Source organism: Hydra vulgaris, chromosome 12 (genome assembly GCF_038396675.1).
Source record: "Hydra vulgaris chromosome 12, alternate assembly HydraT2T_AEP".
Taxonomy (NCBI): Eukaryota; Metazoa; Cnidaria; class Hydrozoa; order Anthoathecata; family Hydridae; genus Hydra; species Hydra vulgaris.
In genome coordinates this window covers 24,728,535-24,750,000 of record NC_088931.1, presented here as the reverse complement: position 1 = coordinate 24,750,000, position 21,466 = coordinate 24,728,535, and the positions used below count along the sequence as shown (strand labels likewise).

The window sequence follows — 21,466 nt, the reverse complement described above, 5'->3', positions numbered from 1 at the left end:
AGAAAATACTGTGCCGATTTAGATTTTACTACAAACTCTTGAAGCAATTGAAGTATTTTATACTCAAATTATAACCATGTGTAAATTATATCATTATAATTATATTATATGCATAAAATTAAACAAATACATATTTCAAATCATATCAAGTAAATTAAATTAAGACACTATTAATACTATTTTTGGGAAAACTGATTATTATTTAAATATATATTTATTTAGGTAAAAATTAAAAGTATACACATAAATCATATGCCATAAGATAGAAAATAGATCTTTAAATAGTTTTGGTGATTGCCTATATATAGAATCTCTACAGTAAAAAGTTTTATAATTTATTTCAACTGCTTTACTACTTTTTATGCCTGCGAATTCTATGCAAAGTATCATATTATTTTAAAAAAGTGATATTTTAACAGGCAGCTGCAAGTGTTAAAATCAACTTTTAATGCGTAGTTTCGATTTTTACCATAGGTTGTTAACACAAAATTAACAAAAAATTGGCACAGTCTGTCTGTTGGTATTGAACTGTAGCACATTAAAGTTTTCATAATTTTTTATAATTTTACATTATTTAGCAATTATGAGGTACAAAAAACTCAAAAATAGTTTAAAATCAGTCAAAAACACCTGCAAAAAAAGATTATTTGGGGGAAAAACCTAAATAATCTTTTTTTGCAGTTTTCATTTAAAAAAAAACCTTTTTTTAAATGAAGACATATTTAGTGAAATTGTAGAAATTGATGAAATGCTAATTGATAGATTGCATGTTATACTATGTTGTATCCCCAGTGGTTTTGAATTAGACATTTTAAAATAGCTCTAAAGTGAAAGACTTTTCATTTGATAAATTAGAAGAGCTGCTATCTGTAATTTTTTTTAATAAATGTTTTGACTAGTTGAGCCATCAAATCCAGCTTTATCAAACTCACAAAACAAAATAACTTGTCTCTGTAATTCTACTAATTTTTACAAGTATGGTTTACCAGATCTTGTAATGGAATATTAGTTGAATAATCACTAACAAATATGTTATTAGGATAGCATAGTTCTTTTGCAGCTCTGACATTATTATATGCTGGGAATATGTATTGATAAGAATTCTTTGATAAGTTACAATCTAAAAGTACTACTAAAGCCATAGTCTGGATCATTATTGTTGATTTACTATTTGTTTCTAAATGTTATGAACAATTTCACCTTCGTCTTTGCTCATATCATTATTTATTTAATTTTAGTGGAAAATAATATTTGATTAGTTGTACAACTATCTGTAATTGTACTAACTTTTCTATCATCAAATTCTACAGTCAACCAATAGGGTTGTTCAATTTTCAATTAATACAATTAGTCAACCAATAGGATTGTTCAATTAATCAACCAATAGGGTTGTTCAATGGTGTAGCAAGACTTTGAAAAGTGGAAAGAATATCTTTAGTCACTCTTCCAAAATCAATTTCTCCTTTGTCAAGTCATTCACTACATTTTTGCTCAAATTTCACAGTCATTCATCTGCACTCAATCTAAAAAAGCTTACTAATTTTTCTTTATCTTCTCAACTTTCTCTTGTTCAATGAAGTCATTCAAATCAGACATAATTTGACAACATAGTATGTAAGACTCTTCATACATTGAGAACTGATTATTCCTGATACATTTGTACATTTCAAAATACTTCATTATAAAGCTAAAAAAATTTAAACAACACGAAAATAACTGAAAAAATTGAAAAACAAAAGTTACCTCAACTTAAATGACAACCTTATCATTAGTTATTTCCATAAGAGGGAGGATGCAGTAGAGCTATTACAGGTAGTTAGTCAAATTTATAAATAACATATTCCTATCATCCTTATTTCATCAAAATTAATAGAATTTATCAACAAATCTTTCAGCATTTTTAAGTTATATTAATATAAAATATTAAAACCCCCTCAAATTGAGAGAATTGTACAAAATGTATTCAGTTTTAGAGCTTGACAGTGCTAAAAGTTGCAAGAAGTAGCAGCCAAAACTAATTTTACCTTATAGTAAACATGTTAATCATTTATTGTATATACTCGTAGATGTGTTTGCTTGCGTTCCAAAAAGTATTAGGTTATATATATATATATATACACTCTGATAATTGTATAAAAGATTTTTTAAACATTATTTTAAACAATAGGAAAAAAAGATAATTTACATTTATATTATGTTATTATTACAAGAAAATAATAAGCTATAAATATGTTTCAAAATTTACTAAAAAAAGCGCCGCAAACAAAATTGATTTTAAACTTGTGAAAAAACTAAGTTGAACATAATTTTTATTAAATTTTTTAGTTGTTTTGAATATCTGAAAAAGACACCTCTTTAATTTGTAACTGTAAAAACAGTTTTTGAGTTATAAAAAAAATAGTATCCATTTTAGACCATTTTGGTTTTTCTAAAATGGATACTATTCATTTCCAAAATCAGTAAAAAAGTAAAGTATCACTAATTATTTGGCCACCCACTGTTTGTATGTATATATATATATATATATATATATATATTTATATATATATATATATATATATATATATATATATATACATACATACATACATACCTACATACATACATATATATATATATATATATATATATATATATATATATATATATATATATATATATATATATATATATATATATATATATATATATATATATATATATATATACACACACACACAGGGGAGAGTGCCTTAATTGGAACACTTAAGGAATAAATATTTATTAACCAAAGATGGCTTAAATATGAAAACATTTATGATTTGATTAATACAAACAGACAACCCTACTACACTTTTAATCATAATTTAACTTAATTGAATTTCATTGGAAATAAATGTTTTTGCAAAGATACCATTTTGTTCCAATCAAGGCAACTGGTTCCCTAAATTGGAACACTTTGATTCCTTAATCTGAACAGGTTGTGTTTTTTTTTAAAAAAACACAGTAAAATCAACAAAAATTGATTAAAAATTATTTTTATCTTTACAGTGAAAATTTAAGCACTTCCTTCAAAACTTATAATAGGATTAATATTACCCTGAAAAACATAAATTCTATAAACAAAAAATGGTATAAAAGCTTCTACTGTTATGTTCTCTTAATTTATTGATTAAACACAAAAAACTGTATAACCTATACCAGTATAGTTTACCCAGCGCAATCAATATAGTGGGAACACAAAATTAGATCACCAAAAAAACTTTAAATCAATGGTGGATGTGCATTTTTTGAGGAATAACTATCAAAATGTGTCACAACATAGAAAATAAGGCCTTTCACTAAAAAAATGTAAAAAAATATAGCCATAATTCATTTTTTTTCCAAAAATAAATGCAAGTGTTCCAATTAAGGCGCTGTTTCAATTATGGCAACTCTCCACTACATACATAAATTTATTAATTGAATGATTGATAGACATATAGATTCATAGATAGATTGTTAGATGTACGATAAACAATGTATAATGTAGCTAAATTTTTCTTTTTTTTAATTCTAGCTGCCAAAAGTTTCTTTAATTTGGGATTATTTCACCAAGATCACTGAAAACAGAGCTAGCTGCATTGAATGTGGAAAGGATTACAAGGTGTATAGTGGGAGCACAATAGGGATAAAAGGCCAAAGACAATTTTATCCCTGTTGTGCTCCCACTATACACCTTGTTTTTAGAACAAAACACAAAACCAGCTTTGAAATACAAGTAGCAAAGGAGGCCAGAGTGAAAAAAAGATTTAAAGCTACAATTGTTGATGCAATTGATGATGTAATTAAAGCTGCAACTGTTGATGCAATATTTGAGTCTAATAACAATTCGATACTTGAATCCTCTTCCAGTGCTGGGCCATTAATTTTATAATTTGATTCAATTTCACGAAGAAAAAAAATTTCAATTTTTTTTTCTGCAATTTTTCTTTTTCATTATTGTAGCACAACAGCAAATAACAATAACCAAACTTTATTTTTATTCTTATGATGCATTGTTTAACAATCTAGTCTTTCAATGCATTGTTTAACAATGATGGTTATTCAATGCATTGTTTAACGATGCATGTTTCAATGCATTGAACACGATGCATCAACGTATTTAATGATGTTAAATGATACATTGCTGCTCCCTATTTATAACTATTAGATGCCCAATCATAATTTGGTTTATAATAGATTTTTTCTTTATAACTACCAGACACCCAGTTATTATTATAAAAAGGTACAGCTTTTTTAAAAATGTCTTAGTTGGATGAAATATTGCTAATATGGTTAGATAACTTAGTTGATATAGATTTGATAACCTTGTTTCTGATTTGTCATAAGAAACATTCCAATAAATAAAATGCAACATCTAAAAAATTTACAATCATTAAGTCTGTTTTACCATCAATTCTAGATTGAATTTACCCTTAAAAAGGTTGACAAGATTTTTCTTTCTTTTTTCAAATTCTTGTCTACTAAACTTCATGAAAACAGAACCATCTCTATATAATTTATTGTATTGCAATTCATATATGCTGCGCAAAGTATGCAGGATATAAAGACCAACAAGTTCACACAACTTGGCCCTATCAAAATTACCCACAGTGACATGAAAGTTTGGATCACCACGTTTCTTAACCCACATGTTATTGTGAATAAGCAAAAATTTTCTAAAGTGATTTATAATTTAGAGTGTTTTATTTGATATTTCTCTATACTACTTAAAGTGAAGTAAATATTTCTGTATACTGCTTGAAGTGAAGTAAATATTTCTGTATACTGCTTGAAGTGAATACTCATGAAATAGTTTAAGAGATTGATGGATAAAACTCATTAATGTCAAACTGGATAAAAGTAAAATATATTCTTTGTCAAAAATATTATTAAACCATTTTATCACACCATATTTTGCCTTTAATATAATAAATTCAATAATTATAACTGTCAATAGATAGTAATACTTAACTATGTTAATAAAAAGTTATTATGTTAATACAACTTATGTAAAATAAAACTTATTCAAATTTTTTCAATTACAATTTTCAATTTTACATATACAATGCGTTAACCAAGTAACTTTGATTTTAATATAAGGAGCTTAACAAACAAAATTATTGATGCTAAATTGATTTATTTTTATAAAGTTTTTTAAAATTTTTTAAGTTCTCTCTCATTCTGGGCCTGGGTACCCAGTGAGCCCCACTTGCAACAGTGTTGTCACTAGTTTCAAATTCTAGTACTTTTGAATGTGTTTGATTTTTCCTTTTTCACGCACTCTGCACCATAAACTAAGTTTTTTTAAATTAAGTTCTTAATTTGTTTATTAATGTATGGATTTTATATATATATGGATTAGTTACATGCCAACCCTAATTCCGAAGGCTGTATATATATATATATATATATATATATATATATATATATATATATATATATATATATATATATATATATATATTGTATGCTTTTTAGGAACAAAGCAGCTCTTATGATAACTTTTTTTGCCATGACTTTAAATAATCTCAGAACCCCCCTATAACTTTTGCTAATGATATATGAACTACTGAAATCTAGTGAATAGTGGGCTATTAGGGTAACCAAGTAACTTTAATTTTAATATAAGGAGCTTAACAAACAAAATCATTGATGCTTGATCAATCTATTTTAACAAAGTTTTTTAAAAAAATTTTTAGTCAATGTGTGGCCTTATTAATTCTGAGCCTGGGTATCTGCTATATATATATGGGTAACAGCTATATATATATATATATATATATATATATATATATATATATATATATATATATATATATATATATATATATATATATATATATATATATATATATGTATATATATATATATATATATATGCACACATAGTGTATATAGATATACACTTGTTGAGCTATTTTGGTTTCTTTATTCCATACAGCTTTTTCGGAAAAAGAATAATAAAAAAAAAGATTGTCGTCCCATCCCCAAAAAAATTGAAATACATTATAAATACAAAACAAAAACCTGTTTTTGTAGGTATATTGATATCATTGCATTGATTTCCTTTTATGATGTCAATTGATGAAACATCATCTCCACAACCAGATAATTTAGCTCTGTGCATTGTCTTTGAGTTTTCTATAGTGCATTGGTTATCAGTATCCTTTACAGAAGCTGTATACAAATTTATCTTTCTACGAGACCTATTTAATGAAATTGAAGTATAGTTTGTGTACTTTGATTTTTTCTCTTTTTCAGATCTAGTAGTTTCTATGTTTTTTCCTTCACTTGTTTGAGGTTGATTTTTTGAAACACCAGACTGCAGAATATTTATAGGTTTTTTTTCACGAGAACTCTTCCTTCTTTCTTCTTTTCTCTTCTTTGAGACTTTAGTTTGTACTTCTTTTCTTGTAGATATCACTTCATCTAAAACTTTTGAGCTGCTTGAAGTTGAAGGTTTATCCATTTCATTGGATTCATTTATTTCATTGGATTCTAAAGTGTTTGTAAGAAGACTGGTATTCAAGCCATCTTTTTGGGACATTTTCTCATCAAAATTATCTTGGTATGGAAAGTATGTTAAATATTGTTCTCGTTCAAAATTGTAGAGTAAAAGAGTAGATAAAAAGAAATTAAAATACGTATTCAATCCCTCCATAACTTCGCCTATAATTTTTAAACTAAATTTAAAAAAAAATCATCAACTGCAGCAGGGAGAAAAAGTTGATTTAAAATTAACAAATGAAAAGTTTTTAAATAATAAAACTTTATTAAACAAAACTTCTAAAAAATAATAAAAAAGATTTACCTTAAATATCTTCCATCATATGTTTTTGGATTCTCCATACATTGTTTTAAATAATCATTTAATATCTGTGTAACACAGGGCTTTCGAGGCAAAATCACAAGCTACAAACACAGTTTGTAGTTGAGACAAGCAAAAGAACAAATCACAAGTGCAAAAATTATAAATATAATAAAAGAAGTTGAAAGCTCTAAGCTAAAGTTTTTACTTTACAATTATAACTATAAGAACTACAAAACAATTATAAATACAAAAAGAATCAGTTTAAAAGTTTAAAGTAAAGTTTTACTATAATAAAAATAAAGAAACCTTTTTTTTCCGTTGAATACGATAACAATCATCTTCTAGGTGAGTTGCAAGAACTTTTGGAATATCAAGCGATACAAGCGGAATATCAAACAATTTTTCCTAGCAATATCATTGATGACAAATCAATATGACAAACAATTATCAAAGTAACTAACATTAATTAATTGACTAAAAATTTTCTCTCTCAATTCAAAATTTATGCAAAAATTATGCATGTATTAAAAAATTAATCACTTCTTTTTTCACTTTTTCTTCGTCTTCACTGCTTTTATCATCTTCACTTTTCTTAGGTTTGCGTTTTCTAAGCCTTGAAATTGAAAATTTAGTCTATATTTTAAATTTTTTCTTGATTTTTAAAATTAAAAAGTTCAAAACTTTTAAAAAGCTAAATTTATTCTTGATTTTAATATCATTTTTTGAAAAAATAAATTAATATAGTGTGCATGTGTGAGTGCGTGTGTGTGTGTGTGTGAGTGTGTGTATGTGCGTGCGTGCATGTATGTGTGTGCGTGCATGTATGTGTGTGTGTCAGCATGTGAGCACACACGCACATACATGATAATAAATAATATATAAGACAATTTTTTATTAACTAGACAATAGAGGCATTAAAAATTTACTAAACTATTAAATAAAACAAATGGTTTATCATTAAGTTAGTTAATTTAGATATGCAAAGCCACAGCCTTGTTAAACCCATAATCAGCTGAGTATTTGCATCTATACCCAACTTATATGTCAGCCATTTTTAAACTTGTATGTCAGCCACTTTTGTGCAGCTCTAGTAAAACAAACTGTAGTTGTTTAAATTTGTCAACTGATGTTGCCTCAAAAATATTATCTGGTAAAATATTTCATTCATTGACTACACGGTTGTTGAAATATTTATGTCTGACTTCACAGTTCTTGACAACCTTGTGATGAAATAGAGTTTGATGTTTAGTTCTGGGTGCTATGCTGCAAGGCCATACCTGCCAGTCAATTAAATTTAAATGATTTAAACAATTTAAATTAATTTCATGATTTTGCTTCAAGTTTTGTAGTCTTAATTTTTTAAAGACTGAGGACCCTTCGTAATACTTTTTCAGTTTTTTTATGTCACCAACAAGGTAAAGTTTCCAAGCTGGTATGGAAACTCCAGATGTGGTCTAATAAATGCAAAATAAAGTTTATTTCAAATGTCAGTGTCTCTCTTGATTCAAATGCATGTTTAAGAATGTAGAACATGTTATTTGTTTTGTTGGCTGTTATGTTGCACTGATGAACATATTTAAGATTCTCAGAGATTAGAATTCCAAGATCTCATTTGGAATTTGTCAACTTTTTCAGTTTCTACCTGGCAGCAGCCTTGTTTATCAAAGTTCGTGTTTCGAAGTTATAGAGTTGAGAGAGGGTTGTAATCACAACTAAAGTAGCCTCCTCGACTGTAGAAGCCTTCTCTGCCTTGGGGAGGAGAGTTAAAAAAAAATTTGTGACTTTTAAAACTACTCTGTTGGTTGCGCTACCGTTCTTGGTTTCACCCATAAAGTAATCAAATTTTATTGTTCTAGAGTTAACATCCAATCAAATTTTATTGTTCTAGAGTTAACATTTAACTTCATTAGCCAGGTTTGAATCCATTTCACAATCTCAATCAGATTGGATTATAAACTTACACTGTCTTCATCGGTTTTGACAACTTTTATGAGCTTTGTGTCTTCTGCTACATTTTGCAGTTTGACATGAATTAGCATGTTATTAACAAATATAACAAAGAGCATCTGCCCCAACAAAACAGAGCCTTGCAGAACACCACTGGTTACATCAAATATATCTAAAATTATGTCAATTAAGTCAGAAAATAAATCTCTAAGTATGCTGCTTGCTGATTGTCAAAAAGACTTTGATCCAATTTAAAAGATTGCCATTTACATTATATATTTCAAGCTTTTGCAGCAATCTAATATAATATCTAATATGAAAATTTATCGAATACTTTTGCCAAGTCAAGAAAAATTAAATCGCCTGGTTTCTTCTTTAATTTGCTATCAAAAAGTGCATTACTTCAAAAAAATTTATGATGCAAGTCTTTTTTTGGAAAAATCTTGTTGAATTTTGGAAAGCAATTTATTATTTACCAAATGATCAATTATGACTTAATTATGTCTAACTATTTTTTCCATTAATTTCCATGAAACAGAAGCGAGCCAAAGATGATAGAGCTTCATCAGATTTTATTGAAAGTGGGAAAATCAAAGTTAGTGGAGCAGACATAGATGTGGCACATGCTTAAAAAACAATGTCCATTGTTATATTCAAAATTAAAGCCGTTGGTTTAAAAATACAAAAGATTTTATTATCTGAATCAATGGTTCTTTTTAAAAAACTGATTGAAACTGGTTGTTAAGAATGTTTGCTATTGTTACTATATTTCTCCTCATTTGATTTGAATTTGAGGTTTCGATATTTGATTGCTCAGTATCCATTTTTTTATTGTTAATATATGCAAAGAGTTGTTTTGGATGGTGCTTGTTGTTAGCTAGTTTTGATTCATAGTCATATAATACTCACATAGCTCATTTTGATTCGTCATGACTCATAGTCACATAATGCTTATTTGCTTCTTATTTTATCTCATTTTTGACATATGTATAGTCCTTGATGTGCAGGGCATTATACTCTTTTATGTGCATTGTACTCTTTTATGTGTTCTTGCACATAAAGGAGTATAATGCTGTCTTTAATCTGTATTAAAGACAGCAAGTAAGTACACGGTTTCTCTCCTAAAACTTGATTTCTTTTTTTTTTAACAAAAGAATCCAATTTTAAGAATTTAAAAAATTAATGTTGAACTCAGTAAATATTTTTTTAATGTTTTAAAAAATTCATGGGTTAAGAAAAAGGGGTTGATACTGTTATAAAAAATGCATAGATCTGTAGAGGGGAGGACAGGAAAGCGTTGAAAATGTATACAAGTGCCTAAAAGGGGGAGGGGTCCTAAATCAGTGATTTTACTGCGTACTTACTTTATGGATGCCCCCTAGGCATCATCTCATCCAGTCAGATTTTGTTGGTAACTTAGAAAAAAGCTGTTGTTGAGAAGCATTCTCGAAGCAACCCCTAGTCAAGATTATTAATAAAGGTGTGGTACATGATGAAGGTAAATGATGTTGAGAAGCTTCATATTGTAGAAGGCAAAATGATCCAACACAAATACATAAATCTTCTGAATCAAATATTGTAACACAACATTTCAAAATACTTTCTAATTAGAGATTGTATATTTCAATATAACATTTCAATACAAAACAAAAATATTTTCATTCTTTCGCGGACAGGTAATTTATCTAATATGAACCAAATTGAAAAGCTATGAATGGCTGTCAAACAAAACTTCAGAAAAAACAAACTACCAAAACCACTCTGATTGAGTAAACAATGTAAGTTTTAACTGTAGGCTACTAGGAGAACTTGTTTTCTATTTAATATGGTATTACAAAACAAAATTAAATATATTATTTAATTTGGCTAGAAAATAATGAATAAAAAACATACAAAAATGTATTTTTTTAAATGGGTTTAAAAATATAGAAAAAAAAAACAAACAAAAAAAATGTAAAACAAAAATAGTTACAACATTTTTATTAAAGTATTTATTATTTATTATTTAATACAAATTAGATATTTAATATAAATTAGATATTTAATATAAATTAGAAATTAAATATAAAATTTAAACTACTTTTATTATTTATATTTTTACTCTTTTTTAAATAAATTAACTAGTAAATTAAAACAAACCTAACAAACTTAGTACCCAAATTTGAAAATCTGGTCAAATGAAGGAAGCAGCATAATATCAACGACACAGTATTCAGTAAATAAAATCAATCAATAAACTTTGTTCGTTGTTCCAGGAGTAAATTAACCTAACAAACTTAATACCCAAATTTGAAAATCTGGTCAAATGAATGAAGCAGCTTAATACCATGTTCTGTTTGGTAACGATCAAAAATTTGATCATCAGGTAAAGTAAAACAAGTAGTAAAACATTTTAATTATATATTTGAATAATGTGTATGTGTGTGAGTGCAAGTGTGTGTGCATGTGTGTGTGTATGTGTGTGTATGAATAATCATATTACTTTATGATCAAACAGCTGAATATTTTAAATAGATTTTGCTAAAGCATTTGACACTGTACCTGATAGACAATTAACTTTAAAAATTAAGGCGAATGATGTATGTGAAAAACTTTTAGAGTGGATTAAAGGGTTTATAAGTAATAGACAACAAAGAGTCAAAATAGGTGATGTTGTTTCTACATGGAAAAAAGTTTTGAGTGGTGAACCTCAAGATTCTGTGCTTGGACCATTATTAATTTTGATATTTATTAATGATTTGCCTGACTCCCTTCAGAATATAATAAAAGTTTATGCTGATGATAAAAAAATCTTATCAACAGTTTAAAATTCAAAAAAAGTAGAGAATGTTCAATGTAGAAACAACAGATAACATCCTCATCAAAAGCAAATTTAATTTTGGGTTAAATAAAAAAAAACTTTTGCACATCACAACAAATACATTTTTAAGCTACTATATGAAGTATTTATGCAACCGCATATTGAATTTGCTGCACCAGTTTGGTCTTCAAATATTAAATGAAATATAAATATTCTAGAAAAAGAGCAAAGACGAACAAAAACAAACTAAAATACCTCCTAATCTAAAAAACTTTACATATGAAAACTGTTTTCCTTAATCTAATTTAACAACTCTGAAGAAGAGCAGACTAAGAGGAGATATGATACAAGTGTTTAAAATATTTAAAGGAACGATTAAAGTTGAGCTTATCGTTGTTTAAAAACTTAAATACCAGAGATCACAAATTCAAAAACAATGATCTGAACAAATTAAAATGTATTAAAGAAAACTTTAATTAAAACATAAAAAAGCTGTCAAAGTGTGGAATTCACACATGCTGGTGTATCCAACAGCTGCAGCATAAAATTATAAAATAATATAATAACTTGTAAAATATTTTGAAAAAATTGAAAACATATTTGATATTAGTTTGAATAAAATATATTAAAAGATTATACTTAAAAACAAACTAACTGCACTGCTTTCTTGAAGAGCTGACTTTGTAACTCACGACTGTTCTCATTGATTGTCAAAATTTGATCCTCTAGAACCCATCTGTCCCAACTATTGGCATTATGAATACATCATCATACATATAATTGACATTATCACACAAACAATTTAAAAAAAATTTAAACTTTAAAAATTCAATTTAATTAAACTCAACTCATTAAAAAAAAAGTTGCAATATATATATATATATATATATATATATATATATATATATATATATATATATATATATATATATATATATATATATATATATAGATAGATAGATATATAGATCTATAGTTTGTTGTCTTTGGGAAGAGCGGAAGGAAAAAAGTGATTCTTACGTCAACACATACGTCACTTTTAATTACTTTCGTCCAACATTTGCGTGTTGGACGAAAGTAAAAACCATTAATTTAATTACAAATAAATCGTTTTTTAAAAAAACCACAAAAACGCAAATTTAATTGACCAGAATGTTTTAAAAACATTCTGAATGTTTTCAACAATATAAACAATGTTTTTATTTTTATTTTTTTTAATAAAATGTTTTTATTTTAAATTTTTTTAATAAAATGTTTTTATTTTTATTTTTTTTTACTGTAAATCATGCGCGAAGTGTTGCTACATCGACTATCTTATAGCCTGACTCGCAAGGGAGTGCTGCTACATCGACTGACAAATAGCCTGACTCGCAAGGGAGTGCTGCTACATCGACTGACAAATAGCCTGACCTGCAAGGGAGTGCTGCTACATCTACTATCTTTTAGCCTGACCCGCAAGGGAGTGTTGCTACATCGACTGAGGGTTTGGTTGGGGCAGGCAGTCTCTCAATTAATAAAAAAAAATAATTCCGGTCTTGCATTTTAATTTTTACTTTTTGTCAACAAAATATGGAAAAATTTTCGGACAACATCTACGGGTTGTATATATATATATATATATATATATATATATATATATATATATATATATATATATATATCAGGCCTTGTTACGAGATTTCGCTGCGTAGCGAAAACGCGTAACGCATTTTTAAGTAACTCAACTCAGCAAATATATTTTGCATCGTTAGAAGTTATATTGCGTCACTAGCGTCTTTGTAGACGCTAGTGACGCTTATGACTATTTGTTTATTTGCTTATTAGACGCTTTGTGACTATTTGTTTATTTGCTTATTAGACGCTTTGTGACTATTTGTTTATTTGCTTATGATTTTCCATTTGGTTTTTGGTTATTTTATTAACTGTTAATAAATTTGTTCTTATTTAATTTGTGAACTCTTTTTAATAATGTTTTTAAACAATAGTTTTTTTTTGTTATTTATCAGTTACCGATAACATATTCGTGATCATAATTTATTTTCATAAATTAAATGAACGTCATTAAAACTTTACGTTATTGAATTAACAATAAACAAAATATCTTATTAATAAAATATTTACATCAAAATAAATCGTGCCTTTTTTAAACTATTATGACTAAAAATAATTTTTATATTTAAAAGGAATTTATATATTTAATTCCTTAAGATAAAACTTAAAACACTTTATTTTTTTAACTAATTTTTAATAACAAAAAAATCTATTAGTTTACAATTGCGATTAAATGCTTTTACTTACGACTTTATTTCTTCTGAATAAACATCACGTTAAGGATAATCAAAAGATAATATAAATATTCTAAAAGATTTTTATAGATAAGTTTTTGCGTAGCGCAAAACTGCTGAACTTGTAGGCAAATCGCCTTTTGCAAAATGCGAGCTGCGTAACGCTTCTTAACAAGGCCTGATATATATATATATATATATATATATATATATATATATATATATATATATATATATATATATATATATATAAAAATTAGAAAAAGAGTTACAAGGTTACCAGCACTAATAATAAAAATCTAAATATTTTTTTTTATTTTGATTTAAAAAACCTTACTTTAGTTTATAAGCTATAATTAAGCCTGGTTATTAAACTAAGAAATTTATCAAACCAACTCAATGACTAACAACTCTAGCTCACAGGCTCCCATGACGCAATTAAACAGTTAAACAGACAACATTGTTTAAATAAAATCTCAAATCAAGTATATTCTGATCAAATCAGAGAGACATCGGATTTTATGAACTAATCAGAGAACATGAGATTAAATCCAAGAAAACATCTAATATTGAATCATTAAAAGAAAATTTTTTCTGTAAATTTTTCAATAAATAAACATGTTTATGCTAATTGTTTTTTCAATACATAAAAGAAAAAAAAAAATTATTTAATGTTATTAAATCTTTGCTCATTCTGCCAACTCATTTCAGATTAAGTAAAATTTTTTTAAAAAACATTTTTTTTTAAACTTGATATCTTTGCAACGCCTAAAAGCAGAGAAAAAAAAGAAAAAAAAATTATTATTACGATAAAAAATAAAGATACTACAATCAAAACTATGACACTTTTAAGTTCATAGTATTTAAAAACCAACTTATGCTAAATGTTTTGAATATAATATTACAGATATATATTTTCTTATTTATTTTTAAAGAATGATTTTTTTTATCAATTAGAGCTAAAATACAATTAAAAAATTTCTAATAAAAGAAACCTTTTATTCCATCCCTGAAAATGAACATAAAACTCTGAAACAAGTTTTCCTTGGTCATCTTTTGTTTGATCAATGTCAATAATCTATATTAACAATATAAATACACTTTGAAATTTTTTTTAAAATTACAAATTTTAAGAACAATAACTAGAATTAAAAATAATAATTAAAAAACTGATTTAAAAAACAAAATAAGGCTATAATATAAATATGTACAGTTATGAAATATAATATAAATATGTTCAGTTATGGAGCAACATTTGCTAAACAAGTAAAATATTTATACAACACGATACGTCTATACTAATTATTACATGTATTACAGTACAAAAACTTTTCACTTCAATTCTTTTTAGTTTCATTTCAACCAGGGATGCAAAGTTAGAGTCCAGAGTCCCACCCATCATAAAAATTGTTAGTACTTTGGGAATCCCAGATTTTTAAAATTTTATATCAGCATATAAGCATTTCCTGTTATTAACTTATATAAGTTTAATAATTTAAAATTCTTTAGCCTTTAAACCAGTAAAAATATAATTGTATTGAATTATGTAGATTATGACAAGCCCTTTGGGTTTATAAATTATTCAAAAATGTGCGGGGTATTTATGGCATACATTGCCATATTGAAATTTTTTTTTATGCATTTAAAATGTTGCATCGAGTTAAACATTTTAAAATCATTTTTAAGAAGTAAGTTCCACAACCGTGATCCGCTTCTAGATAGTTTTCAGAATATAGTAGTTATGTCTGAGCACGTCTTTAAAATAAAACTTGTAATATTAAATATTTATTATAAATTTAATAAAATATCATTATTTAATATAAATGATAAATTATAATAAAACAAAAAAGTTTTTTAAGTTGTTATAATTTATCATTTATATTTTAAAAAAGACCTTAAGGCATTTTGGTTTAAATATGCGTTTAATTTATAAGTAATTATAATAACAACTTTAAAAACTATTTTTTGTGGGTTCAACTAACTATAAGATTTATTTATTTAAATAATTATTTAATTAATTAAGTAATTTTGGAAAGGGTGTAAAATCAGAGAAGGCTGATTTGCAGAGAGACAAATTAAGCAGGTAATTGAACTTGGTACTTATTGCTTACAAGGCAAGTGCTCTAACATTGCACTGCCATTGCGTGTAAACTTGCAATTAATAAATCTGTTTTTTTTTTTTTTTTTTTTTTAAATCTTTGCTTCCAACAAGGCTGCAGGCAGCCACTAATTAAAGTTGGAAGTTACTGAAAGAAAAAAGATGAAGATTATAGAGCAAGATAACGATTGACGGATGACTTAAAGGATTGCAAATTATATGAATCAGGAAAGCATGATGAAGGAAGCGAATTCCAAAGAGCTGATGTTCGAGGAAAAAACTAGATAAATAAGCGTTTTTGGAGCACTTAGGAACATTCACAGAAAAAGGATGACACTTAATTGATTGACGAGTAACACGAGAATACATTTTAGTAGATGGCACAAGAGACGCAAGCTCTTTAGAGCAGTGCCCATTATAGTATTTGTAGAAAAGAGAAAGAGAAGCAACATTACGACGATGTGACAATGGTTGGAGGTTGGCTGCAAGAGCAGGTCCAACTATGTTTACAATGCGTTTTTGCACCTTGTCTAAAAGAGAAAGGGCATCATTGGAAGAACCGCCCCAGATATGGCAACAATATTCCATACAAGGCCAGATTTGAGATTTATAGAGATAGAGAATAGAATCCGAAATAAGAAAGTGACTAGCTCGATAAAGAGATGCAACCTTAGCAGATGCTAATTTTGCAACTGATTTGATATATGGTTTCCAAGAAAGATTGGAAGTAAGAGTTAATCCTAGAAGATGAAGAGTAGATGACTCATTGAGTACATCACCGTTTATAAATATAGGAAGATCTAAATTATTGCAATGACGATTGGCTGAAAAAAATTGAGTTTTATCTGAATTAAAATTCACCAGCCACTGTGAGCCCCATGCTGTAGCAGAAGTGAGATCCTTTTCAAGCTCAAATGCCCCCTCCAAGCAATCAGAGGGTGTTGGTTTCTTATCAGGACAAAAATAAAGGGTAGTATCATCAGCAAACAATGCCACCTTAGAGGTGAGAATATCTGGAAGATCGTTAATGTAAATTAAAAAGAGTATAGGGCCAAGGATAGAACCTTGAGGAACCCCTGAAGTTACAGAATAAGAAGTAGAGTGCTGTCCATCGAGGAAAACTTTTATACTACAATTGGAAAGGAAGGATTCAATAATCTTAAAGATGTTGCCGGATACACCATAAGAAGAAAGCTTATGGAGTAGACCAGCATGCCAAACTTTATCAAAAGCTTTTGAAATGTCAAGAGCGATGGCCTTTACCTCTCCACCTTTATCTAATGCACGATAAAACTTATCAGTTGTTACTATTAGCAAATCAGCTGTAGAACAAGAAGATCGAAATCCATATTAATGGTCAGAAAGTAAGTTATTAGATTCAAGATGAGAAATTTGTGTTTGTTAATTAAAGACTCAAAAACCTTGCTTATGATAGGATATCCAAAGTATATTAGTAGAAATATCTTCAACCTAAAAGAAATTTTTCCTAAAAGAAAGTTATTTTTTGAGCAAAGAAATGAAATCAATAACAAATTATAATATTTTACATCATAATTGAAACTTCATGTAGTTTACTCAGGGTTTCAGGGACAATTTCACCTCTAAAAACTCTGGTTAATTAGTTCAATAAAAAAAAAAAAAAACTCAGAGCCCGGAGTCCAAGGAGTTTCTGAGCCCCTAAAAATCGATAGGACTTCACATCCTAATTTTAACACTAAATTATATATCAACATAGTATTAAAATAAAATTAGTTATTTTACACAAGACATGTCATATATAGTGACATGCCAGGTACCCAGTTCAGACCCAGTAATTTGGCTGTTTTCCCTGGTACCCGGAATCAGCCATTTTGTTGCAGTACCCAGCACCAGGTATCTTAAAAGAAACTTTTAATCATCATTAGCCTAAAGTGCTGTAACTATTTATTTAAGTGGTACTTTAAATTGTGTCAAAACATTATCACCAGGATTACTCTTAGTTTCAATTTCAACCAATAAACTTCTTGATATAAGTCTAAGAGTGTTATAGAGTCAATAATCACAAAGCCCTTTTTACTCAAAATTGATGTGTCTCACTTAAAATATTTAAAAATATATATTTTGCAAAATAACTAGAATTTATTGCAAGAAGGAAACTGATTTTTATGGATATTTGCCTTTTATTATGTGAGCAAACTTTTTAAGAAGAGAATTTTTTGAAGTTGATAGAGCTAATTTTAATTTTAAAGTTCTTGATATTTTTGGATTTACGGACAAGTTTACATTTTAGTTTGTGTAATTTGAATTTGTGACCTCGCGTGTAAATATTTAAAATAAATTTAGGCAAATTTAATTAATGCAAATTAATCAGCGTTATTTTGTGAAAACAATACAACGCTTTAGAGTTCACAAGCTTTTATTCCAACTTTTTATAATGGTGTACTTGGACTCATTTTCAGTATTTTCTTCCCAGTACCCAGGATCAAGGACTCAGCAAAAACTGGTTCTGACACATCTCTAATCATATATACATATGAAATAATTAATTTTATCAAATATCAAATATTATTTTTTGACAAATACCATTTTAGCATAAACTAATGCAATTATCTTAATTGATACACTTAGTGAAGTTTCTCAGAGCTGAAGTGGCCAATTAAGCATATTGGTCAATTACAAATAATTACTTTAAATTATAAAATGTGCCAAGATAAATTTGAAATCTTATGAAAAACTATTGAAGATGATGGTGACTAAAATCTGCTATGAACAAAAATTAAATCTCAGCTTAAGTAAAAAAAAATATACTGAATTTTACTATTGTTTTAAATAAATATTTTTTAATAATTAGTTCTTCAAGTTTGGATCAAAACTGCCTTTTTTTTTGAATTACTTATGATAATAAATTGTTTTTGATACATTTTGAATTTTAAAGTTTTTGATTTTAATAGACACTTCAACTTTTTTTTTTTATAAATCTTTATAAATTTTTGATACCAAATTTTTCACCATTTACACTTTGGTTCAAAAAAAAATTTTAAAAACTATGGATCTATATACATTTTATAAATGTAATTTAAAATACATTTAAAATAGTTGAGTAAAAATTAAAAAATAAATTTATCATTATTTTACCTTTAGTTTCTACAAACCTTTCCTAAACACTTGTTGAAGTTTCATTCAATAACTTTTTTTAAAACAAGAAACAAAAACAATTTACCTTGGCTTCATATAAAACTCTTGCTTTATGAGGATCTGGCTCATAACACAATACTAAATCATTAACAGTAAATGAATCTTTATCCTTTTCGATTTTATTTAGCTCTGCCATTAGCACTATTTTAGAAAAAGTTTTATCAACTATATTGAATATATATAAACTTTTGTTACTATGGAAACTTTATTGATAAACAGTGATACACGCATCTTTGATTAATTTCTGTGGTGTTTTTTTAAGTTTAAATATCTATAAGTGATGCAGATTATTTAACCAGAAAAATCACAAGTCAATATTGTAAAATTATCAATACAACTAATGTTATATATTTATAATTTATGCTGCAAGATACTTTTTAAATGAATGTCAACAACCTGGACTAAAAATATTTACAATATTAAAAATAAAAACAAAACAAAAACACGCACACCAATGACTTATGACCATATTACATAAAAAAATGTTGTTCAATACAACATAATACAACAAAGCTTTAAATAATGTAAACTTTAATCAACGTATTGAATTGTATTTTAAAACATTTATATAAATCTTAAGAGTCATACTAACTTAAGTATTAATGATTTATTTTACAATATTAAAAGTAAACAACTTGAACAGAGATGACTTCACATCCATTACAACAGAGATTCACATCCATGACAACAGAGATGACTTCACATCCATTGGTAATTAAAAAAAATAAAACAATAAAACAAACACTAACTTTTTATAATATACCAGAAACTTTAATCATATTCAACAAACAAACAATAAGCAAGAAAAAACAAATTAAAATCAAATTCACAAAAAAATTTTTGTTTCATAGATTTAATATATTATTAAATTATGAATAAATTTATAGTTAAAAAATATACTAATTATATATGATGATGTTATGTAGCAAGTAAATATAGTAATACAGCAACACAGTAGTCTACAGAGGTAAAACAATCATAAATGCATCTGTAATATAAAGTATATTTCAAATCCATATTTAATAGTTATTTAAGGAAGTACCCCATATAATCCATATTTAATACTCATTAAGGGAAGCACCTCATAAAATTATCAAAAAATTAATTTAAAAAAATTTTGTTTGAAAAGTGAAAATTTTTGAAGAGCAAAATGGGATTCAGAGATTTTGTAATAAATATTAAGAGAGTGGAACAAATTCATTTTTTTGAATTATAATCATTTGACCCTAACAACCAATATAGCAACAATAGAATTCTTGCCTTTTTGATTTTGTCCAAGGCTCACCAAACTTTACAAACTAACTTATAAAGCAGATTTTATTTTGTTTATATTTAAATAATCTACTTTGGTTAAATCAAATTTTCTTGATCCATTGCGTATTTTTTTATAGCTCTATGATGCAAAGGTTTACTTGGTTAAAGAAAACATTATCAAAAAAAAGGAAAAAAAAAAGGAAAAAAAAAAGAATATGCTTTAAATTTAATGTTGAGCACAAACTGTGAAAATGAGTTCTATACATCAAATATTTGTAATTGCACTGATATTACTCTTTGCATTTTGAATAGCATGGAGATCAATTGGGCAGCAGTATTCAGAACATAAAAGGTTTTTGCAATAATGAACCTCCCATGTCCTATCAGTATAAAGTTACAACAAAGTAAAATTGGCGGCTACAGTTGCTAAAGAGAAACATTTTTGGCAGCAAAAGAAATAAAAGGTAATAGCAATAACATTGTTGATTTTTTGAGAATTTCAACTTGGCAACGCCAAGGATACAGTTTATTAAATGAAGTTGTGACAACAATGTCAATGGAAAAGTTTTCAACATTGAAACGATGAGTAGACTTTGTAAGCAATGTTAACTATGTGAAAATCTAAAATATAAGAATCCAGAGAGCTAAAAAACTGGCACAAATATAATAGTTTGTATTAGCTCTGCAGAAAGCATGGAAGTGTCTGGAACCAGGCATATACTTAATAGTTAGTCAAAGAACATAGATTACACTACTTTGAATTTTATAAAGATGGTGACAGTAAAACCCATGCCATGAAGTTTATTTTATTGGTATTGAGGTTAAAAAATTATAATGTGCAAGACACATTCAAAAATGAGTTGAAACAGGTCTAAACACTTAAAGAAAACGTAAAAAACAACTGTGGGTGTGGAAAGTTAATTAAGAGACTTATTGAAAAGCTTCAAAACTATTGACAAACTTAAGAATTATTATAAAATTGCAGTAATAAAAACATACTACAAAACATGAAGAAATTAATTCATGTTATACTTTTTTATGCTGCTTCATTAAAAGAAAATAACTGCACACTCACCATACAACTAAAAACATCA

The 21,466-nt window shown here is 26.8% G+C and overlaps 1 protein-coding gene across 1 annotated transcript in view; it reads right to left on the bottom strand.

Annotated features, from left to right (window-relative positions):
* Nucleotides 1-19,483, bottom strand: part of LOC100201219 (MSL complex subunit 3) — a 33,804-nt gene extending 14,321 nt beyond the window's left edge. Inside the window, exons 1-7 of the mRNA XM_065812660.1 lie at nt 19,144-19,483; nt 14,842-14,924; nt 12,217-12,306; nt 7,355-7,427; nt 7,121-7,219; nt 6,815-6,915; nt 6,031-6,686 (exon numbers count right to left, since the gene is read on the bottom strand). Coding sequence (XP_065668732.1) covers nt 6,031-6,686; nt 6,815-6,915; nt 7,121-7,219; nt 7,355-7,427; nt 12,217-12,306; nt 14,842-14,924; nt 19,144-19,254 — 1,213 coding nt within the window. The 5' untranslated portion in view covers nt 19,255-19,483. The remainder of the gene's footprint in view (nt 1-6,030; nt 6,687-6,814; nt 6,916-7,120; nt 7,220-7,354; nt 7,428-12,216; nt 12,307-14,841; nt 14,925-19,143) is intronic.
* Between the last annotated feature and the right edge of the window lie 1,983 nt (nt 19,484-21,466).